Genomic DNA, 25,112 nt, shown 5'->3' with positions numbered 1-25,112 from the left:
TGCCACAGGACTCTGTCGCTTTTTACAGATCCAGACTAACACGGCTACCCCTCTAATACTTGTACTCACCACCTGATTCTGATTTGTTACCAACACATTCAGCCTTGTATTTGCATCAGAAATGCTAATGCAGTTTACCAAGTTCATGACCAGTGTAACTTACCTCACCTCACAGCTTCCTACCTGGCTATTTTGCCTATGTCCATCATAAACTATGGGCTCAGATCAGATTTCAGTCCCTGCCTGTACCTATCATCATTAAAAAGTGGTTTTGCTTCCGATCTGATTTTCTTTCTGCATATAGACGATAAGAGATATACCGGGCACCACACCAATCTAGCTGGTTCTAAACACCATTTGCTAGAGTGGCAGAGCAAGCTCCTTTGACCTTGTACCACCGGTGCAATTAGACCCCTGCATTTCAGGGCCGCCCAGAGGGGGGGGCAAGTGGGGCAATAGGCCCCGGGCCCCACAGGGGCCCTGCGAGCCCTGGCCGAGAATCCCTTCCCTGGCTACTCACCCAGCGGTGGTCTGGGTCTTCGGCGGCACTTCGGTGGCGGGTCCTTCAGTGCTGCCGAAGACGCGGAGCAAGTAAAGGACCCGCCGCCGCCACAGACTACAAGCGCCGCAGCGGGTGGCGCCTTTTTTTATGTCCGCTCCCCCGCTTTGCCCCAGGCCCCCTGAATCCTCTGGGCGGCCCTGATTCAGGAATGTAATCAGGGATGTGAAAAATACTCACGAGGGGCATGAAGGTCAGTAACGGTCGGACTCTTGGCCGAGGCTTAAGCGTTGCTGTTCCAGAATCAGTCACTGTAGTAACGCGATTATCCTCATAATACAATTCAACAACATCACCTAAAAATAAGGAGAATAGAACCTGTGAGACAGGAATAAAGCTAACTGCTGTTAAAACCAAACACCGTCATATAAGAAGGCCTGGTCTACACTAGGAGATTAGGTCAAATTTAGCCGCGTTAGGTCGATTTTATAATGAATGCGTCTACACAACCAACCCCATTCTGCCAACCTAAAGGGCTCTTAAAATCAACTTCTGTACTCCTCCCCGATGAGGGGAGTAGAGCTAAAATCGACCTTCCTGGGTTGAATTTGGGGTATTGTAGATGCAGCGCTGTGCAATTTGATGGTATTGGCCTCCGGGAGCTATCCCAGAGTGCTCCAATGTGACCGCTCTGGTCAGCACTTTCAACTCCAATGCACTAGCCAGGTACACAGGAAAAGCACTGGGAACTGTTGAATTTCATTTCCTGTTTGGTCAGCGTGGCGAGCTCAGCAGAACAGGTGACCATGCAGTCCCAGAATCGCAAACGAGCTCCAGCATGGAGCGAATGGGAGACACTCCATCTGATTTCTGTATGGGGAGAAGAATCTGTGCAGGAAGAACTCCGAGCCAGCTGAAGAAATGCTGATATATATGCCAAAATCGCACAGGGCATGGTGGACAGAGGCTATACCAGGAACACACTGCAGTGCCGCATGAAAATAGGAGTTCAGGCAAGCCTACCAAAAGACAAAGGAGGCAAATGTTGGCTCTGGGTCAGAACCCCAGACATGCTGCTTCTATGATCAGCTGCATGTCATTCTCGGGGGGGGGACCCTATCAGTACCCCAACACTCTCTGTGGACACCTGGAAGTTGGCAGCCTACGCAACATGGATGAGGATTTTGTGGATGAGGAAGAGGAGAATACGCAGCAGACAAGCGGAGAATCTATACTCCCGGGCAGCCAGGACCTTTTCCTCACCCTGGACCCAATACCGACCCAGGGCATAATGTTCTCAGACCCTGAAGGTGGAGAAGGCACCTCTGGTGAGTGCACATTTGTAACGACACCACAAGGGTTAAAAGCAATTGTGTTTAGTGTTTGATTTGCCCTGAACAAATGGGATGCATTCGCGGCCAGTACAGCTACTGGAAAAGTCTGTTAACGTGTCCGGGGATGGACCGGGAATCCTCCAGGGACATCTCCATGAAGCTCTCCTGGAGGTACTCTGAAAGCCTTTACAGAAGGTTTCTGGGGAGGGCTGCCTTATTTCGTCCTCCACGGTGGGACACTTTACCACGCCAAGCCAGTAGCAAGAGGTCTGGAATCATTGCAGCACAAAGCATGGCAGTGAATGGTCCTGGGTTTTGGTCGCATTCATGCAACATTCGGTCTTTATGTTTCTGTGTCAGTCGCAGGAGAGTGATGTTATTCATGGTCACCTGGTTGAAATAGGGGAAGTTTGGTAAGGGAACAGTAATCCCCTCTGTTTGGTGATCCCCGACACATTAGACCCCGGGCATGCTGGGCTGTTTGCGCTTGGCTAAAAGGGATCATCCCGGAGAATAGCCACACAGGCAGGAGGGAGGGGGAAGGGGTATGCTGCACACCCACCCCAAAACCCCAGCCCCTCCTTTTAAATGGCAAACCCAACCGGCATTGGTTGCTATGGGAAAGGAGGGTGCTGCAGTTTGAAACCATTCCCACAGAATGGTTCATATTATGAACGCAGAAGAAGCCAACCCCACATACCCTTTGGCTTACCATGGCTGCCTGGAACCCGAATTCTGTTGCCCAGCCATGCGTGATTCATAGATTCATAGATTCTAGGGCTGGAAGGGACCTCGAGAGGTCATCGAGTCCAGTCCCCTGCCCTCATGGCAGGACCAAATACTGTCTAGACCATCCCTGATAGACATTTATCTAACCTACTCTTAAATATCTCCAGAGATGGAGATTCCACAACCTCCCTAGGCAATTTATTCCAGGGTTTAACCACCCTGACAGTTAGGAACTTTTTCCTAATGTCCAACCTAAACCTCCCTTGCTGCAGTTTAAGCCCATTGCTTCTTGTTCTATCCTTAGAGGCTAAGATGAACAAGTTTTCTCCCTCCTCCTTATGACACCCTTTTAGATACCTGAAAACTGCTATCATGTCCCCTCTCAGTCTTCTCTTTTCCAAGCTAGACAATTCTTTCAGCCTTCCTTCATAGGTCATGTTCTCTAGATCTTTAATCATTCTTGTTGCTCTTCTCGGGACCCTCTCCAATTTCTCCACATCTTTCCTGAAATGCGGTGCCCAGAACTCGACACAATATTCCAGTTGAGGCCTAACCAGCGTAGAGTAGAGCGGAAGAATGACTTCTCGTGTCTTGCTCACAACACACCTGTTAATGCATCCCAGAATCACGTTTGCATTTTTTGCAACAGCATCACACTGTTGACTCATATTTAGCTTGTGGTCCACTATAACCCCTCGATCCTTTTCTGCCATACTCCTTCCTAGACAGTCTCTTCCCATTCTGTATGTGTGAAACTGATTATTCCTTCCTAAGTGGAGCACTTTGCATTTGTCTTTATTAAACTTCATCCTGTTTACCTCAGACCATTTCTCCAATTTGTCCAGATCATTTTGAATTATGACCCTATCCTCCAAAGCAGTTGCAATCCCTCCCAGTTTGGTATCATCTGCAAACTTAATAAGCATACTTTCTATGCCAATATCTAAGTCGTCGATGAAGATATTGAACAGAGCCGGTCCCAAAACAGACCCCTGCGTAACCCCACTTGTTATACCTTTCCACCAGGATTGGGAACCATTAATAACTACTCTCTGAGTACGGTTATCCAGCCAGTTATGCACCCACCTTATAGTAGCCCCATCTAAGTTGTATTTGCCTGTATTTGCCTAGTTGGTGATGTGTCACCATACTGGCAGGCGCTCAATATAAAAGGCAAAATGCGATCTTGTACCTAAAACACATGTGCTGTCTGCTGTGAATTTCTTGCTTCACTGTGAAAGAGTCTCCCTTTTGTTCTCAGAAATGTATCTATGCTTTGGCGTCTGCAGGGATAACCCAGGAAAAAAGGCGCGAAATGATTGTTTGCCGTTGCTTTCAAGGAGGGAGGGAGGTGAGACTGACAACATGTACCCAAAACCACCCGCGACAATGTTTTTGCCCCATCAGGCATTGGGAGCTTAAACCAGAATTCCAATGGGCAGCAGGGACTGTGGGATAGCTACCCACAGTGCACCACTCCGTGAGTCGATGCTAGCCACGGTATTGAGGACGCACTCCGCCGATCTAATGCACTTAGTGGAGACATGCACGATCGACTTCTATAAAATCGACCTAATTTCGTAGTGTAGACATGCCCAAAGTGGTGTGGTGAATCCTAGGTCATCTCCCTCCCATTACTAGGAGAACTCCATCTGTTTGGATAAGAAAACTCAAAGTCTGATGCTTAGCCGGATCTCTTGGGTTGAAGATGCCATGAGAACAGGCTTATATACGCTTTCAGGTGTTTGGGGAATCCTCAAGAAAAGGAGGGTCCTTGGTTCTGATACTTGCTCACTCTGGTCCATCGGAACCTCTCTATAGGTACTTTAGGACATGATGCACGTCAGCTTCTGTCTGACTGTTCCTTAATAGCAGGGGTTTCAGTCTGTTGGTCAGCCGGTGAATGTAGAACTAGTTCCCCACTTGCTTAGGGGCTATGTTTACTGTGTGGATCAGCTTTCTGGTACCATGGGGAAAGGTGCCTAAAGAATCACCATCATCAGAGCTAAATGGAAAATGTCAGCAAATTAAATGGGGAGGAAGAGCCAGAACAAAATCGTTTGCAAAACTTTGTTTGCGCTTTTCGAACCAGCTCCAGTTGCAATTAATTTACAGTGACCAGGGCCCTGATCCTGCGAACACACGAGTAGCTGTTTGTATGGAATAGGCCCATTGAACTCAGTGGAGCTTCCCAGGTGTTCAGTAGTAAGACACCATCTCCAGTGTCCGGTATGTGCTCAGTGCTCTATGTCACAGGGTGTTATATCTGCAGATTAAATGAGCTCTTGTTATAGGAAATAAAAGAAAAAGTCTTAATAAAACCAGGCGAGGAGAGAGCATCTGAGCCTAAAGAACACAGATTTATTAGAGCATGTGGGTCTGCGTTAGTGGGTTATTTTTACTGCTGTTCAGTATTAATAAAGGTCTGTCTCAGGTGGACCAGACTTATAAAGCTGGCATCTGATTCACCCTTTGGGAAGGAGGGAGAAGATTCAGAAAGGACTGGAAGAAAACAGATGACTGTGCAGTGAGACTGTCTCTGACAGTCCCTCAGGCCCCCTCCTTATGTAAAGTAGCTTGGCTGGTTTCATAGCTGGATCAGTGGCTGGCAGTAGCACACAGACTGCAGGGCTTGGCTGATAGACAGTGTCTGTCTTCTCTCTTGCTGGTTAGCAACCAGATGGATTTGGGGGTGACCGAGATCAATTGATGGCCTCTCTTTCTACCTCTGCCACAGAATCCCTGCTGAATCCTGACCTACTACCCTTGGCGCCTGTCCCCATCCGGACAGTGGCATATCCCTACAGGCAGGGCGGTGGCCTCCAACATGTGGGCTTTGCTGCTGGTATTATAGGCTGCTGTAGCTCTACAACAGATCCCCATCGTTTAGTCGTGCAGCAGAGAGGGACAATGGGCCCTTAGTGTTGCTCAGTAGTAGTATCCCAGCTCCCTGGGCTTGGCAGCCTGCACCAACAGCTCCCCTTCTCAAGCTGCTTACAGCAAACACTGAACAAAGCAGCAAAGGACAAGCAATTTGCAGCGTCTCTCTCCCACCGAGCTTTAATAGTAGAGCCTGCAGAAGGAAGGGGCACATGCAGTGGCTTTGCAAGCAGCCACGAAGCTTTCCTTCCGGCACTTTCCTTTACTGCCCAGGCTGGGAGGGGGCTTTGGAAATGTTCAGAGGTAATAATGCCTTTGGTTGGGTCAACAGTGGGGATTGAACCTGGACCTTCTAACCTGGCTGAACCATAAGGTTGGTGTCAGCAATAGCTGACTCAAACTCGTTACATGGTCCAGCCACAAAAGGGTGACTAAGGGTATGTCTACACTGAAAAAAACAAAAACCACCCACTAAACCCACGGAAGTGAGTCTCAGAGCCCGTGCCTGCAGACTAGGGCTCACAGGGATCATGCTACGGTGTTAAAAATTGCAGTGTAGATGTTCACACTCCAGCTGGAGGTTAGGTTCCAACACCCATCCCCCGTCGCCGGGCTTCCAAGCCCGAGCTGGAACATCGACACTCAAGTTTTTAGTGCTATAGCATGAGCTCTGTGAGCACTGAGTCAGCTGAGACGGATTCGGAGACTTCTTGCTGCTACCGCAGTTTTTTTAAGTCTAGATGTACGTGAAGACACGAGTCCGCCGTGTGTTATACAGACACAAGTGTCATTGATTAGGTAGGGTGAGGAGTGAAGTTAAACCTCTGCCCAAAAGTGTCTAATCAATGCAAGTAGCACTAGATTGAACTTACTGAGACTCTTGTTGGGCATTCAGAGATGTAGAGTCAAATTCTGCTTCCACTTACTCCCAGTTTACACTAGGGCTGTCTCCAGGGGGTTTATGGCTGTAGCAAAGCAGTACTTGGCAGTCAAACTATCAATCCACCTCCATGCATCTCTCTTCTTCTAAATGAATCACTTTGCACTAGGGGGATAAAGTGGGAACATGCCCAAGCCATATTTCAGTTGTTTACTGTAGGGGGCTTAGTCAAATAATGAAAACAAGTAGAACACACGCCCAGACATAAATAGCTATTCAACAAAATGCTTCTTTAGTCCCTGCGAAATCCTTGTTCCTCGTCATCAAATTCAGAACTCAGCTGTTCCAGTGCTTCCTTCCACTACATATTATAGCAACACAAAGGAGGATCAATAACACTAACAAAAGACACGTTGAGTCTTCAAAGTATCTTACAAATAATGAAGCCTAAAGACACCCTCTGAATTAAATATCATTATCCCCATTTTACACATGTGCATGGCAGATAGTTGACATGACTTGGCCCTGACCTCTGAAGGTGATGGAATAGAACTGATGAATTCCCAGTCCTCTGCTTTTACCATTGGACTACACCTCTCGTCCGATTGTTCTTTCGGACAGTAAATAGAGCCCATAATTTACTTTAATGATGTTCTCTGTGGCTGATTGATAGCATGAATTAAAAGGCAGAGGCACCAAAGGTGTAAACCCCACCTTTGCCAGAAGGATAGCTACTGAATAACTTGCTACCAAAAGAATTAAAGCAAAGCAGGAGAGTTTCAAAAAAAAAAAAAAAAAAAAAAGGGGGGGGGGGAAGGCATGTAAAATAGATACACTTAGAGATAAAAATGGAATAAATTCCCACATGAAAGAGCCCACACCCATTGAAATCAATGGGATTTTGGGACTGGTTTCCATGGGAGGGAGTTCATTAAAGTATAATGTAAATAGCGTTTTTAATTTGGGAGCATGATGTTCACACCTCCGTGCAGAGGAATCCAAGGTTCAAATCTGAGGCATGGAAGGACCATCTGATGGTTTCCTTTAATTTCTGTGGATGATATGGCTAGAAAACTAGGATTGTGTGATCCATGCAAACAAGTGAAGGGGATAAGTTGCATTTTTTGCTTGAAAACCTCATTATGGTTTTCATTCAAGTAAGAATCTCTTTTTATAAAGGGGACACCTATTTATTTGTCTTGCCAACCAGTTTATGTCTGAGATTGTTCGGATTGCTGGTTGCCATTGTAGCCCTGCCAACAGGTGGGAATGACACCCATTCTCTGCATCTCTGTCATGTCTTCCCAGCCTAGTTTTCCTCCTGAATGACTAAATCAATCGACGTGAAGTAACAGATAATCTCATGCTCAAAGGTCCCTGACGCTAACAGTCGGAGACATGCCCCAGATGGTTAGCTGGAGGAAATGTGATCCAGCAAAACAGATTGTTTGTGTTCTCAGGTCTCTGTTGTGGAGTGTGATTTGCATGCAATTGGGATCATTAATGCAATCCTCAGAAGTATATATAAGCAGAAGGGAGAAAGCAAAACATACCTATCTTTCAAGAGGAACAGAAGCAAGGAGAGTGTCAGTTTTGCAAGAACCTATCTACTAGTTCTGGGTTTACAAATGAGAAACACAGGAAAAAAATGTTAATTTTCATCAAAAATTTAGATGACATTTGTCAATTTTATTTAGTAAATGGAGGGGGGGGGAGGGGAGGAGGGGAAATCATTTCCTGACCAACCCTGTTATTAATGCATCTCTGCTGAGCTTGGATTTTGGATCCATACACATACACTGCTCCTCTCTTTCTGAGAATGTCTCGTGGCAACCAGGTGGCCAAGGACGAAAAGGAGACCGAACACCTGGGAGAGCTAGCAAGAACACCACACCAGTCTTCGTTTCAACACCTGCATGGGCGAGCCTGAGTGCAGTGAGTCAGCCACAAACGCCATCCCGATTAATAAGACAAAAACTCAGTCAGCTTGGCTGATTGCATTTCCCTAACCGCGTCCATCACAGGCACAAGGTTAGCAGGGATGGCTTGAGAGCAGTCGGATGGACTCCAGCAGCATGCGCTTTTCAGGCTGACGCTCAGAGTTGGATGAAGTCCTCCTGGGTTGAGGAAAAAGTTGTTCCCAGAGAACAGCCTTCAAGAGTGGCAGTGTCACCACCCACCACACCATATCACCCAGCGACAGTACACAGGCTAGAGCGCACATGCTAAATGACTGTTTATTTCCAGTGTTATTCCAAGCTGCAACAAGGACCATTGGAGGGAACGCACGCACATTTGAGGTCCTTAAAGAGCAGAACTTCCCATACAGGCCAGTGTTCAGGCCCAAGAGCATGACATTGGAGCCTTTTACTGAGTTTTACAAAAGGTTCTAGTTGTGACTCTCACTCAAATCTAATGCAGCTTCACAGAGCTTTTGATTCAAACAGTTCAATTACCGTATACACTCGTTCATTAGCCCATTCGTTTATGAGCCGACCCCTCCCCCAAAATGGATAGGTAAAAATAGCAAAAACTGTATGATCCTTTCATAAGCCGACCCTATATTTCAGGGGTTGGAAAACTTTGGCTCCCGGCTCGTCAGAGTAAGCCGCTGGCGGGTCGGGATGTTTTGTTTACTTGGAGCGTCTGCAGGCATGGAGCCCCTCAGCTCCCTGTGGCCGCGGTTTGCCATTCCCAGCCAATGGGAACTGCGGGAAGTGGCACACCTTACCCTGGCGGGCTGTGTGCCAAAGGTTGCCGATCCCTGTATTAGATATACAATTCAATGATTCCATAGAGTTTAAAATCATTAGATTTTGGTGTAGACCCGTTTATAAGCCCACCCCTGCTTTTTGATGCATCACTTTTTTACCAAAAATATTCGCTTATGAACGAGTATATACGGTAATTTAGTAGAGAGACTGAATGGTCAAGGGGCTCCAAAATCACGTGATCTTTAAATTGAGCCAGACACCAACTGCAGCCAATAAGAGGCTGGATTACAGACCACAAAACTTTGCCCCAAGGTTATTAAGAATTTGCAGGCTTTGAAGCATCTTTAAGAAAGGAGCCTGAATGCTTTTGATGAAAAAGGAGGGGAGGGGAAATGCTTGTACTTGTATTTTCCTTGACAGATAAATAGGATTTGCCTGTTAAAAGACCACCAGCAATAAAAGTTGTAGTTAAATGTATGGAGATATACCTATCTCATAGAACTGGAAGGGACCCTGAAAGGTCATTGAGTCCAGCCCCCTGCCTTCACTAGCAGGACCAAGTACTGATTTTGCCCCAGATCCCTAAGTGGCCCCCTCAAGGATTGAACTCACAAGCCTGGCTTTAGTAGGCCAATGCTCAAACCACTGAGCTATCCCTCCTGTCATAGTTGAGCAGCATTCTCCCCTGACCTTCTTCTCCAAGTAAATGCATGAGCTATATTTTAAGACTCCATGGGAAACAGTTAGCCCTTGGATTGTACTTTGGGCACCTTCGGATATATAGTGTTTTCTGGAGACATTTGCAAATGTGACACTGCCTTGTTTTAAGAGTATCCTGCGTTTGAACTAACGCTCTCCTAAAAAGACTGTACTGTACCAGAGAATCAGTTACGTGACTTGACAGAGGCTACTCACAATTCATAGCGTATTGTAATTTCAGTGGTTGCATCACGTATGGTAGCTGTGGCTGTAAAGCTAGTGTAGCCCTATCTGAGGGAGGGCATGGCATTAGGCACTAAATTCAGGAATCTCTGAGTCAGTCACACGCAAAACCTACTCCCTTTTCTTGTTGCTTAACCTGTGTTTACTTTGCAATATATCTGATGCAAAACTAGGGTGGGGATTAGCATAAGCAGTGAAGCACCTTGTAGCATATGAAACTATGCAGTAAACGTTCAAAGAAAGAAGCAAGATACAGAGCAGGGCTTTGATCGGGCAGAACATACTGTTGTCAGAAATCAAAATTCAACTAAATCTGCACCTAGACTGCTTAGCAGTGAGGCAATAGCAGGCCTGGGATAAATGCACTGATAAGTCTGACCATGCTGGCTTGAAAAACTCTATTTAGTATCTAAACATCCTAAATAAAGTATTACAATGCAAGAGCTACTAAAGGCCTGATTCTGCAACCCTTCTTTGTTTGAATAGGCTTCCAGAACTCATGGCTGTCAGCCTCTGTGCCAATGTCCCTTGTGCCTCCGAGGAACCCCAGTGACTTGGAAGGAGACAGTCGCAGGGCTGAGGCCTGATTTTGTAATTAACCAAATGGACTGCCACTTTAAAACAAACACCCACCACAGGAAAAATACTTGAGTCCCTCTTTGGATTTATAGCAATGATTAGAAGGGAACCATTTTTGAATAAAGTCTCATGACACTTTTAATAATGCCTATTGTCCTCATCTGAATTTCCCCAGCCTAAGGTCTGGCTGTAATCCCTCTGTATATCTTTAGCTGTGTAGCTGACACACTGATAAAAGTTAAATAAACAATACTTCCACCCCTGAATTTACAAACGTTTATTGGAATCTAAAAATCCAATCCAATCCACATTCTGTTATCTGTAATTTGGTTCAGCTCTAATAATATGTATCTGGCACTATCCCACCTAAGCCTCCAGGGTGTTAAATCTACAACGAGATACAAATAAAATCTACAGAATAAACAGACCTGACACCCCACAGTTCCTCAAAAACAAATTACCTACAAAACACATGTCCAAAAGCTCATTTAAAACCCAGAAAAGAAATGCAGGTCAAATGTGTTAGCAAAGACTAGAACAAAGCAAGTCACAGACCACATTCTTCAGAGATCTGAGAATCCCTTATCAACTCACATATTAAGCTAGATTTCCCAGTTTTTGTTAGCTATTAAACTTGTTTAGAAGCCTTTTTATTTTCCTTGACTTTACAGAGTTTATCACTTGCTGCTTGTTCAGAGGATCACAGGTTCAAACATGTTTCCTTTTAATCTGCTCAGTTCTAACAAATACCTCCCATAGTTTCCCAAACTGCATGAATGATTAATGGGGCTCTGTCTAGCAGAATTCATACTGTCCACACCAGAGCTCCCCAACAAGGCTATTGCTGCTCCCCCCATATCTAAACTAACCGGTCACTGCTTGGATTCAAAGCAGGAGGCTAATCAGGCCACTTTGAAAGGGTGATTCAACTTCTTTACTGCCTTTCTCCTGAAAGCCCAAATAAAGAAAGATACTAACCGGGACCACCTCTGCCCTCAGAAGTGACCTCTTGCGTGAAGATCCAGGGTGGATTTGTGGCATAGAGGGAAGTGTTGTTGGTGTTGTTGGCATGTTTCTTCCCAAAGAGTTTGCTAAACGTCCCCTGCACAGACTGATTCTTCTTCATCTTTGCTCAAATCCCCTGCCGTGCTCTGCTCAGGTCTCCAATGTTTCCTTTAGCAAGACATATTTCCAGTGTGCCCTGTCACCACCCAGCTGAAGCTAAAACAGGTGTTGGTCTGCAGAGCTACCTTTTCGGCTGCTTTAAGGGTAAACACCTGAGCAGGTAGAAGGCTGGCTGCTCTTACCTGGCCACACCCAGCAGCAGCTCCAGGCTTGGTCACATTCCTTCCTTCCTGCTACAATGAGCCATTGTTAAACTCGGCCAATCTCTAGTCCCTGCTGCTCAGGGATGTTTCGGGGATCTCTCCAAAACACTGTGATACCCACCAGACGATCCATAACGCTGCTCATCTGCTCTTCTCTGGTCATGATAAAAACATTGACACTTTTCATTCTCCCTCCTGTTTTTCAGAGACAAACCAACAGCAAAAAGTGTGAGTCAACTAGTGACTTTATTTCACAGCTCACCACATCTTTTATCTGTCTCTTCTAATAAGGAGACACAAGGCTGGGGCACTGAAAAATAAATACTAATGCATAGCCAGTCATTTCTGTGTGGTGCTACTGTGGATTAAATATCTTGGTCATCAGTAAATGTACTTCTAACTAGTATATGCATTGAGTCAGGGGAGCAGAAGCACGTACTTAGAGTCTGTGATTTTTCTCTTTCGATTGCTACTTCCTTCTCCTTCGCCCTCCTTTGCTCCCCACTTATCTGTTTATTCATCTGTTACATATAGTCTAAAAATCCTGGAGTTTGATCCAAGAATGTATCTGCTCCCTTGTTTGTAGAGTGCCTCTTGTCATGGGACCCTAATCCTGTTTGAGGGCCTTAGATGCTACTGTAATAGAAATAAATAACAATTGTCTTAGGACAACTAATCAGTTGAATCGTTTTGCTCCATCGTGTATTTTCCAGAATGCAAATTGGCAGCTAGATTGTAGCTGGTGTGCTAATAGCGAAGAGCCTGATCCTGCAAGCTGATCCATACTGCTGGGCAGGGCCCCTGTGCCTGTGCAAAGACCTGATGCCTTCCTTCAGTGGGACTGTGTCTAGGCAGAAGAGTCTGTCTGTGCAGATTAGTTTATAGGACGGGGGCCTAAATCACAGTCTAAGAGCTAGTTAATGTTTATGGAATTTAACCCCAACTATAAGAACATAAGAACTGCCATGCTGGGTCAGAGCAATGGTCCATTTAGCTCAGTACCCTGTGTCTGACAGTGGCCAGCACCAGAGCTTCAGTGTACAGGAGTGTACAGAACAGGGCAATTGGAGTGATTGACTCTTGTCTTCCCCTCCCAGCTCCTGGCAGTCAGAGGTTTAGGGTCACCCCAAGCACGGGGTCGCATCCCTGACCATTTTGGCTAATAGCTATTGATGGACCTATCCTCTATGAACTTATCTAGTGCTTTCTTTGACCCAGTTATACTTTTGGCCACCACAATATCCCATGGCAATGAGTTCCACAGATTAATTGTGCAGTGTGTGAAAACGTACTTCCTCTTGTTTATATTAAGCCTGCTGCCTATTGATTTCCTCATGTGACCCCATTCTTTTTGGTTTTTGGGAAAGGGTAAATAACGCTATATAATTGATTTTTCTCTTAAGTACGAAAATAGGTATCATTCCTTCAATTAATCTCTAACATTGCAAGATATTTTATATGCGGCGCAAAACAATATTGCGAGTTAATGAATAACTTCAGTTAATTATAAATCTTGGTAATTCCATAGCATTTTATGCCTTCAAAAACTCATTCAAACATTAACTAACTCTGAAAACAAGGCTGTGAGGTGATGAATGAAAGTATTATCTTCAGTTGTACTTCCAAGTCAGCTACTAGGGTCAAAATGTATGTAGATTTCATTACTATAGTAAATTAGTAAATTTTGGAGATGTTGCCACCTGTCAGCTCACTTGTCCCACATTTTTACCTTGCCATAAATTACAAAAATATTAGAGCAATAGATGCAAAAGCCTTTCCAGAGTTTTGAATTTAATCTCCCAATGAACGAGTACCAATGTAATACTCTGAAAATGGAAATCCAACCCAACGACAGTGTATTCAGAACTGCCAAACACCACTGAAATGGAGAAAAAACGAATCTTATGTCCATGGCAAAATGGGGGTCATATTAATTGCTGTATTAATGTAAATGTCTTTCTCATCATGGACCTTTGTTTTTGTACTTTTCTGGAAAAATTGATTCATGGGAAAGAAAAACAGAAACCTTTGGCAGTGGGACCTCAGCCCCTCACTGCAGACCTTTGAGTCAGGAAATAAAACCTAACCTCCTATAGTTACCATTTCTGCATTATGGGTTATAGTTGTGCTCCGTGTGGGGCATGAAAGAACCAAAGGAAGGGATTCATAGTAGCTTTAAATTAGGGCTCAGATTCTGTTGCTTCTCTTACTCATATTGAGTAATCTCTTCCTCCAAGATGAATCCTCCTGAAGTCCAATGGGTCTCCTCTCAGAGTAAGCTACTACTCAGGGTGAGCAAGGGTGACGCACAATCTTTTGAACAGCTCTTTTCAAAAATGTTTCCATTTGTGACAAACTGAGGAACCGATCTGGCCAACCTTGACACCTATGATTAACTTCATCCATGCCTTGAGTTCTCCGGGACCACTTGTGCACAAAGTTATTCTGATGTTCCATCTGGGCCTAAGTCAAGGTCAAAGTAAGGGAACAGTATAGCTTGCAGGTATGACAGGTAATAAGATAGAAGCTGTAAAGAGACATTTTTCATAAGGGAGGGTTTGTGGAGAAAACAATGTTGGCTCTTTGCCAGGGCCCTCCCTTCCTGCACCCCAGATGCTTAAAGAAAATCTCCAGGTACCTCCCATGACCAGAAGTCAAACCAAATGAACACCCTCCCACTCCAGTACCTAGTAATGTCAGCTTAATTTCCATCAGGTGTAGGGTAAATGCAAAGATATGTACATTATAAGCAAACAGAACACTGTATCTTTGTGAAATATGCAAGACATTTGGCAAGTGCCACCTGGTATTTGCAATGTTTGATCAAACCAGTTTAACCAGATACACGTATATAGACAAATTAACTCAAGGAACGAGGGGGAGGGGGGAAGAGGGAAAAGAGGAGCTAATCAACAGAGAAGCCAAGAGAATGATATAGAGTGAGAGAAATCCACAAAGCTTTTGAGAAGAGCTGTTCCATGAAGGCGCTATGGCCACAGTCAACATCACTGCCCAGTGTTGTTATTGGTTAGTATTAAAGTAAGATTCAACTCACTGGCACCCCTGTTCAGAAAAGGTGCTTATATACCTCAGTGACGGGGGCCACGTAGGAACTGGATAGAGAGAGGAAATCAAGGGCAAAATTTCAATGGGCTTCAATGGTGCCATGCTTTCACCTAGGCTGGATAAATGACCAGACTTGGTCTCATTCATATAGATGTACGTATATGTTGTTGTTTTACATGTAAGGGCCCCAACCTGAGTCTCTCTTTTCCCTTCCCAGTTGCAGGTAGAAGGCCTACCCAAGCCAACTCATACATCCCCGCAGGAGGTGGGACCAAGGGGGATAGCGGTGGGTGCTTGAACAGACTGCAGCAGTTTCAAAGGCCCTGGGAGATCAGGAGGGGGAAGGTGGCACAGCAGCACCTACACTTCCCACCGCCCCGCCCCGCCCCGCCAACAGCCAGTAACAGTTGGGGAAGGAGGCGATAAAGAGAGACAAATTCCTCTTAGCATAAGGGTATGTCTTCACCAGTCTTTTTTACTTTCCCTGAACTTATTGCTAACTAAGGAGAGATACTTAACCGTCTTATAAAGGCTGTTGTGCACACACACCCCCATAGTTTGCTCCAGACTACAAATATTTGTTCTTTACCCCAGGCTCATCCCTAGGCTAGACTGGGCGAGGTCTGGGGAAGAGCACTGGGGAACGTTTGCAATGTGCTTGAAGGCCTCTGATAGGAGGCAACAGAGAGTTGGGATTTATAGGGTGAGATTTTCTAAAGCGCTCAACTTTTGTCCTAACTCCAATGGTTTTTCAATGGGAGAAGGTAGGCCAACAGTGTGTGGCCTTGTGGAAATCCCACCCATATACTGTGCTGGTGGGTGGTTTGTGCCTTAGACAGTGCAAATGCAAAATATTGGGATTGTATATAGCTTGGCATGTCACTTCAAGTATTCTGCGCTTCTCCAAAAACAAAGGGCCAGGTACAAGCAAGATATTATTGCTACTTTGGAAACCATTGTAATTTCTTCATGCCAAGTCATTTTCCTCACAACAAAATCCTGTCTGGCTGTCCAAGTAAGTTTGTTGAAAATGCACACATTACTGTTTCTAAAAACAGAAGTGGAAATAGTTGACCAAACACAGTGCTTGCCTGTGTGTTCCCCCTCTTTCCTTCTCTGTTTTTATTGCATGAAAGTAAACACATGTGACTTCTGAACTAAGTAAATACTAAGCCAAGAGTAGCAGAGAGAGTTAGACACTGATAACGAAGAAAAGCACAAAGCTGAGGAAGGAAAACTCTGGCTCTCTGGAAACCCCTTTCAGTTTAGAACCTGTCCATCAAGTTTTCTCTGAGCTTCACAGGGGCTTGGGAGGGGTATCACTGCTGATTGACAACTGCATTCTGCGGCTGTCAAGCTGTCGACTTTCTGCTAGTAATTATTTTTCTTTGCCCAGCAGTTAAAAGTTGTTCACTGTCTCTAGGAGCACACCTGATGCCTGTTATGTGCCTAACAATGTCCATTATCTGCTGTAGGAATTGCTTCTTTTGTGCTTTAAAAAAAAATATCAGCAGCCGAAATGCGGGTTGTGATGCCAGCCTTGTAATTTGAAGGAGCAGTTCCACTAACCCAGGCAATAAGGGGGCCAGCAGACAATGGCCTGGCACATTTCCTCCAGTGGAGGGCAGTGCTTTACACAAACACATTCAAATGTTTAAAATTAGGCACCTACATAAAAACAGTCTGATTTTAACATGGGAGCTACAGATGCTTAGCACTTCCTTCTGAGTGGATGGACATTTGCATTTAGGTGCCTATCTGAAGGAACCCCTGTATGGCCTCCACCTATCCATCCCATCGTATATTACGAACCGCATCTATCCTTACACAATCACATTATCCTTTTAAAGCAGGTCTATTTGTGAGCACCACAGCTGTCAACTGAGATATTTAGAATTCCAACAGAAACAGCACACACATTCCACACACGCAGCATGCCACCAAGTTCCTGATTGTTAGTCAGAAATCAATGCTACTAGGAAACAAATGATTTAGGCTGCCAAAGACAACACACTAGATATATGAGTTTTCATTTGGCATTCTAGTAGCCAGTGATGTCACTAGCACTCCCAATTTGCCAAACATCTGCCATAACAGGGGCATGCCAGATTCCATACAAAAGTTTGGTCTATTTCCTCAATGAGTTATTGTAGAAAAGGCAGGTGTATGTTTGTGTCATATCTTAAAGCAGAATACCTGTGGCAGGTTCCGTAACTCAGGAACACAAGCCTTCTATGAAATACCTCTTATTGCATGAAGTGAGATATTCAGGCAATGAAGTGACAAGAAACTTTGCTACCTGGTGAGGAGCTCGTGTAAATAAAATATGTAATCCACCCCTGCAGAGGTGTAGTCCCTCTCTTCTCAGATTGAGCTATAAGAGGTTGAGGCTGTAGCTCATAGACAGCCAAAGAACAAAGTGATTGTTGAGGCAGTGGCAGCATTATCAATGTCATATTTCATAGGTGTGACATCAAATCTATAAATATGAGTAACAAGCAAAACAAAGCAGCAAAGACTCCTGTGGCACCTTATAGACTAACAGACGTATTGGAGCATGAGCATTCGTGGGTGAATACCCACTTTGTCGGATGCACGGAGTGGAAATATCCAGAGGCAGGTATAAATATGCAAGCAAGAGTGAGTCAGGCATATTTGCTTGTGGACAGAGTTGGCATCGATGAGTTGGCACATATCTAGTCAAGTGACACCATCATAGGACCTAATCACATCAGCCACGCCATCAGGGGCTCGTTCACCAGCACATCTACCAACGTGATATATGCCATCATGTGCCAGCAATGCCCCTCTGCCATATACATTGGCCAAACCGGACAGTCTCTACGCAAAAGAATAAATGGACACAAATCTGACATCAGGAATCATAACATTCAAAAACCAGTGGGAGAACACTTCAATCTCTCTAACCACTCAGTGACAGACCTGAAGGTGGCAATTTTGCAACAAAAAAACTTCAAAAAAAGACTCCAAAGAGAGACTGCTGAACTTGAATTAATATGCAAATTAGATACAATTAACTTAGGTTTGAACAGAGACTGGGAATGGTTGGGTCATTACACTAATTGAATCTATTTCCTCATGTTAAAATATGTTAAAATATCCTCACACCTTCTATGGGTCATCTCGATTATCACTTCAAAGGTTTTTTTCTCTCTCCTGCTGATGATAGCTCATCTCAATTGATTGGCCTCTTACAGTTGGTATGGCTACTCCCACTTTTCATGTTCCCTGTATGTATAAATATTTTCTTTCTGTGTGTTCCATTCTATGCATCCGATGAAGTGGGCTGTAGCCCACGAAAGCTTATGCTCAAGTAAATTCGTTAGTCTCGAAGGTGCCACAAGTACTCCTGTTCTTTTTGCGGATACAGACTAACACGGCTGCTACTCTGAAACCTGTTATTGCTTAAATTCAAATCTGGTTCATCACTGATAACATCTGAAAGACCCCTTTCCTCAGCTCAGGGATGCTTCAAGAAAAGATCGATACGGGGTTGGGGGGGAATCATTCACCCAGAATTATTCACTCAGTAAAAAATGCATTTTCCTTAAAAAAAAAAAAAGTCTGTAATCAGCATGGCAGCTCCACACAGATACACAAGTAAAGAGTTTTGTGCTGAGCAGTGCAGTGATATTACTGCCAATGGTTCTCTATTCTTACAAACAATCCTTATAGGATTGTAAAGCATTGTAATGCTGTGCTGTTCCTGCCTGGTCATTGTGCATTGGAAGAAAGTGAACTCTTCTAGCACATGTGTCTGACAAAGTGTTGAATACCCACGAAAGCTTATGCTCCAATACATCTGTTAGTCTATAAGGTGCCACCGGACTCTTTGTAGCTTCTTCTAGCACTGTAGTTTGGAAGGGGAGCCAGGTTCTTTCATTAGGTGTTTGGTTCTCTTGTTTTCTCCTAAATAATACTTGGAATGTAGACAGGGTCCCTTCCTTCAAGCTGGTCCAAACAGGCAGACCCCTACATCCACCCAGGAAAGTCAGCCCGTCACCAATAATTTGGTTGGCTTAAAACCCACTATATATATATATATATATACATATTTTAAAACTGGGTACTTTTTATGTCCCTTCCACTTTCTGGGCCTTTAAGGTGCACACTGGTCAATTTTTCAGGCTTTTTCTCTGTAACTGTGAGGGCAGAAAGCAGGTTACTTTGAGGAATGAAAGCAGAGATTCACGGAACTCCAGGAGCTGGGGCTTTAGGAAAAACTTGAAATATCAATAACTGTCGATACATTGGCAAGAGCTGGGGAGGCTAGAGCCCGGCTGGAGTCCCGGGGACCCTGCGCAGATGCCAGGCTCTGCCCAGACAAAGTAACTCAGGGGATTAGGACCTTCATATTCACAACAGCCCCTGATAATGGCCCCTGTCCCCATCAAAGTCCATTCCCTTTGGAGCCCCGGGGGGAAGCGAGCCGGCCCGGGAAAGGGGAGAGAGGGATTCACCTCCTAGGCCGGGCTCTGTCCCTGGGAAGCGGCGTGCGCTGACTCCCCAGCCCTGCTCTCCCTTTTGGGCGCAGGGAGGCCAGGAGCCCGTGGGCAGAGCTGCCCCCAGCTGACGCCTCGGTCGAGTCACAATGGCCCGGCCCGGCCCCGCAGCGCCGCGGGCTCCCGAGCAGAGGGCACCGGTCACCATGCCCCCAGCGGCCGCGGCAGCACCCGGCTCCGCAAGCCGCTCCCCAGCGGCTTAGAGCGGCCGCAGCCCACGTGCGGAGCTGCCTGGCGGCGGGATGACGCAGCCGGGGATCCCCGCAGGGGGGATTCCCTCGCAGGTAGGAGCCCGCCGGCTAATGGGCTTAGCAGCAGGCAAGGGAGGGGCGGCTGGTGCTGAGCAGCGGCGCGGCCAGCGGCGGTCTCCGGTCGGCGCTGGCAGGACCCTGCCCAGCCCCGTTCCCCACCCGCTGGGCAGAGCGCCCAGCGTAGGGGGCTGGGAAATCCACGCCCCCAGGGAGGCGGGGATGGTCAGGGCAGGAGGGGCTTCCCCCAGCTGTTTACTTTCCTGGGGAGAACAGAGCATTCAACAACATCACTCAAGAAAGTACCTGGGGGAAACTTTAACCATCCTGGGAGAGGTGCCACAGCCCTGTCAAAGCAGAGACTTCCCCATGGCAATCCCCAGCAGAGCACAAGGCGCTAGCAGCCTGGAAATGGACTTCTAGCCCCATCACTCCACTTTATCCATCTAGCACAGCGCCCGTAGAGCGGGGAGTCAAAGTTTCAAAAGCATCTAAGTGACTTAGGAGCCTACGTTCCATTTTCCAAAGTGACTCTGGCCTTGTCTACACACTGAAGTTGCCCTGTCTTAACTATACGGGTAGTAAGTACTGTGTAGCGTGGATGCAGTTATAGATATAAATGTTTCCATTGGTATAAAAAAAAACAAGGAGTCCTTGTGGCACCTTAGAGACTAACAAATTTATTTGGGCATAAGCTTTTGTGGGCTAGAACCCACTTCATCAGATGTATAGTTTATCCTTGTATGGGATGGGGAATATATGATACTAGTATAATCACCTTTGTACTGGTCTAACTGAGCCTACACCAGGGGTTGGACTGGTGTAACTATTTACGGTAAAATGCCCACTCCTAGCTGAAATGGCTGTTCTGGCACAAAATCTATGGTTAGATTGGGCCTTGGGTACTCAGGCCTAGATTTTGAAAGGTATTTGGGCATTGCTGCACTCAGCGTTGCAAAGCCAAACTGATTTAGGAACCTAAATTGCATTTCCAAAAGGTATTTAGTCAGTTGATGTGATTGAGGCTCCTACGTGTCTAAATCCCTTTTGAAAACAGGACCCAGGTGCCCAAGTCACTTTGGTGATTTTGAAAATTTTATCCTAGGTGTTTTACCGATGAATTTGAGGAAAGGTCCCGGCCTTGAAGAGCTTGTCATCTAAACAGACTCACATAATGAAATGTCAACATATACATACACTACATGGATCTAAATCCTCCATCCACACCCTGCGTTTGGTCCCTGCACATCCATCTCTACTCCTTCTCCCCTTCCTCAGCCCTAACTCCAAATATTCAACCTGCTGCAGCACCCCCTACCATGCTGGCAGAAGTGACTGGGTGATGCTGGTACTCTCTGCGGGTGTTATCTTTCTCTGTGAGAGGGGCCTTTTTTTTACATGGATTACAGCAAACCGTGACACATCAGGGCTGGCAGAGACACTGCTAATGTGCTAAACAGCTGGCACAGTTAATGTAAGGCGGCTCTGGTCCCTTCAAGGCCATCTCATGTCATAACGATATTTATTGATTTATGACCTTCCCCTGAAGCACCTGGTGCTAGCCACTGTCGGAGGCAGACGGACTGGACTAGATGGACCAGGGTAATGCAATTCCTGTCATCCCTTAACCTCATCTCAAAAGTGCACATGCATGGGCGGTAGTATTGTGCATGGTTACTGATGTGTATGTATGTCACCTGCTGTGACCAGCTATAGAAAGAGTCACAGGAAACCAGCTGGATAACATAGAAAATAGAGAGAGTTTGGGAACACTCACTTTTTTGCTGCTTTGTTAAAAGCTGTAATGTGTGCGGGACTCACAATTTTATCTCCAGTCTCATAATATCTGGTGTTTTTCTTGAAATCCCAGCTCCTTGAGTCATGTAATGTCATGAGAATCTCAGCTTTCATTAAAAAAAAAAGTTTCTAGCTTTCAGGGTTACAGAGAGAAGCTTGAAAATATGATCCAGCTGCATCTCAAATTAAATTAATGGAGATATCCCATCTCCTAGAACTGGAAGGGACCTTGAAAGGTTATTGAGTGCAGCCCCCTGCCTTCACTAGCAGGCCCAAGTACTGATTTTGCCCCAGATCCCTAAGTGGCCCCCTCAAGGATTGAACTCACAAGCCTGGCTTTAGCAGGCCAATGCTCAAACCACTGAGCTATCCCTCCCCTGGTTCAGAAACCAGAAAGCACATAAAAAGTACTGAAACTTCATTTTTAAAAAAATGTATGATTTTTAAATCACTCTCATAATTTTTGGAGCCTAACACATGATTTTTGAATACGTCGGGTGGACAATACTGGGAAGCAAAAAGTCTCCGTTATAGTCACCACTAACTGCTCCAATTTCCCTTGCATTTCATTTTCTCCACAGTCATGTCTTTTAGATAAGGACTATAATAGATGTTGAAGTACTTATTATCTGATGCTGTTTGTTTAAAGGATGTGGTAATTGCCAGCAACATCTTTGGTATTTACTCATCTCAGGCCTCCCTCTGATGCACTTAATGTACTTGAGCAAGAGGTGAAAACTATAGTGGAGATGAGCAAGCAAATAAAGTCCCAATTCTCCAACTGGGGCCAAATTTTCAGAAGTGCTCAGTACCCAACATGTACCCAATGTGTTGGTACGCAAGGTGCAAATTTTTAATAGTGATGGTAATTAAGTACTAGAACAGTTCCCTAAAGTTGTGGTGAATTCGCCATCATCTAGAGTCTTTAAATCAAGTTTGGATTTCTTTCCAAAAGATACACTCTAGCTCAACCAGAAGTTATGGGCTTGATGCAGGAAGCATAGAAGGTCAGACTAGATGCGGATTGTGGTCCCTTTTGGCCGTAAGATCTATATATCTACAAAAGGCCTGAGATGACTTCCCTGGGATTTGCACTTCCAGAAAGTTTAGAGTACGTCTATACTGCAGCTGAGAGGGAGCCTCCCAGCCCAGGTAGGCAGACTTGAACTAGTTTAGGTCGAGCTAGCATGTTAAAAATAGCAGTAGGGATGCTGTGACTCCGATGGAGAGTCAAGCTAGACAACTGATGGGGGCAGATGGGTGTAAGAGCCCAAGTTATCCCGAGCTATAACGTCAACACTGCTATTTTTAGTCCACTAGTTTGAGTCCCGCTAGCGTCAGTCTGTCTACCGGCATTGGGAGGCTCAGTTCCAGATGAAGTACAGATGTACCATTAGTGACTTCAGACTCGGGGCTTAGAAACGCAAGCCATCCTCTTTAGCTGGTCTATAGGGAGCAATTCTGCACATTCCAACGGAGGTCTGCTATCATCTCTAACTCCTATCACACACCTGGCACCGGGGACACTGCCCGCTTGGAGACTGTCATTCCCAGAAGTAAATGCCGTCGTCCCAAAGTCAAGACAGTTCAGAGTGGGGAAGAGGTGCCAGTAAATCATGTATAAAGCCTGTTGTTCCATAAGGCTGGAACGTGCTGACCTCTCGCTTGCAAGCTGCAGCTAGGTCTGATCCAAAGCCCAGTGGAGCCAATAGGATTCTTAACCTTGACTTCAATGGGTTCAGGATTAGGCTCTTAGAAAGCAGATAAACTTCTGAATTTTAGTGGCATCCTGAGAATATCTTAGATGGGAAGATTTTCTCTCTTCCCCCCACAGCCATCACCAAGTGGAATCCTGCTGCCACAGTGCAGATCGAAGCACTAGCCATTGGGGAGGATCAAGGAGGCACTGAGCTAAATCTGAGCATCTCTCAGAGGCAGATGGAGGATCCCTGAAGAAAAGGGTCCTGCAGTGAGAGCATTAAGGCCTCTGGCAGCTGGCTGTCTGGGGCGTGGGTGACAGTAGGCAATGCAATTTACATAATCATTTTACTGATCTTCCTGTTACGTGATTAATAGGTTTATGACCCAGTGGTCAGAGCCAGATATACAGGCCGAAAATAGATCAGCTGAATAAGCCAGGGCGTCATGGAAACCTCTTTACATGGTTAACAATAAAGCTAGGCACCAAAGATTTTGTTTAGGATGCACAACTAATAATTGAACAGGGACAGCTTGGTTCCCATTTGACCTTTCCAAGGATCATGGGCATCCTCCGTGAAAAGCAGCATGTCCCAAGCATCTCTAAGTGCTGGTTAAGTAACGAAGGTAAAAACATAATGTCCCTGCTAAGAAAGCCTTCAAATTTTACTTCTGAGAGATGTTTGCACCTTCCTCAAGTGACCTGCGGTTTTCAGCCCTACGTGCATTTAAATCCTATTGCTGTTTTCATTCTTTCAGAGAATTGAACACTAGCACAAGGTGCTGCACTGACAGCACTGCAGTGCTCTGTTGACCCACAGAACACATACAGCATGGGCAAGCTTTCCCTGTGTCACCACGTTGGTATGCATCAGCATAGAGGGATCACCTTTAGGGTTGAGAGAGGCATTTATGGCCTGTGTGGTCCCTGAATACTAGCAGGGCTTCCAGTTGGTTGCAGTTCTCATGTCAGTGAGTACCCGATCCGTTAGGAACTGGTCTAGGACCACCACCTAGTTGTTGATTAGCCTCTGAAAAATGAGTCTGATAGTAGCAATATCTGGTCAGGACTGAATTCAGGCAGCTGACCTAGGGTTGAAGGGCTGTCCTCTCCCATTTCCAATCTCCCGAGCTCTCCTGCCACCGGTGCACTGGCTCCTGTTCAATAGTATCCATCCGGGGTGTGTTTGTCATAAAGCTGGGTAAAAAAGATCTGTGAAGAGAGAATGAAAATCTTTGGGGGGGACGGGGGACAAAAGACTAAATTCTGTCAGCAGAGAGACATTGTTGCATGTTCTGTTTTACCTGGATGAGGTGCACTTATATGTGAATCTGTTCACACTATGTACTGTAAGAATCCCATGGTTTCATAAAATATCAGGGTTGGAAGGAACCTCAGGAGGTCATCTAGTCCAACCCCCTGCTCAAAGTAGGACCAATCCCCAGACAGATTTTTGCCCTAGATGGCCCCCTCAAGGATTGAACTCACAACCCTGGCTTTAGCAGGCTAATGTGCAAACCACTGAGTTATCTATCCCACCCATCACTGGGTATAGAATTGAGAATCTTTTTTGCTAAAGAATTACGCCCTGACCCTTTAGTCTAGCGCCCTAAGGATAGCTCAAACTACATGAACAGAAGTGCTCTCTGTGATCAGGCTGGTATCACCTCATTCTGCAAAAAGATCATGTCAGTGCAAATTTGGAAGGTGGTGTTTCCACAGGGGATATGCTCAGCTGGAATAAGATGGTGAACTGTATGGTGTCATTGTTGGCTCAAGTCACAAGGAACATGTAGCTCTCTATTGATTACAGATAAGATTTATTGATTCATATTTTCCTCTCCATCTTTTGCATATTTGTGTGCAAAATAAAAATAGACCCACTGATGGATGT

At 45.5% G+C, this 25,112-nt stretch overlaps 1 protein-coding gene across 1 annotated transcript in view; it reads right to left on the bottom strand.

Annotated features, from left to right (window-relative positions):
- Positions 1-11,683, bottom strand: part of CUNH6orf132 (chromosome unknown C6orf132 homolog) — a 25,665-nt gene extending 13,982 nt beyond the window's left edge. The window contains exons 1-2 of the mRNA XM_026660983.1: positions 11,536-11,683; positions 740-855 (exon numbers count right to left, since the gene is read on the bottom strand). Of these exons, the coding sequence (XP_026516768.1) occupies positions 740-855; positions 11,536-11,683 (264 nt within the window). The remainder of the gene's footprint in view (positions 1-739; positions 856-11,535) is intronic.
- Between the last annotated feature and the right edge of the window lie 13,429 nt (positions 11,684-25,112).

The sequence above is a fragment of the Terrapene carolina genome, unplaced genomic scaffold, assembly GCF_002925995.2.
Source record: "Terrapene carolina triunguis isolate 2854851 unplaced genomic scaffold, T_m_triunguis-2.0 Scaffold926, whole genome shotgun sequence".
Lineage (NCBI taxonomy): Eukaryota > Metazoa > Chordata > Testudines > Emydidae > Terrapene > Terrapene triunguis.
Note: the sequence above shows the minus strand (reverse complement) of the source record. Positions and strands in the feature narration are given on the sequence as shown.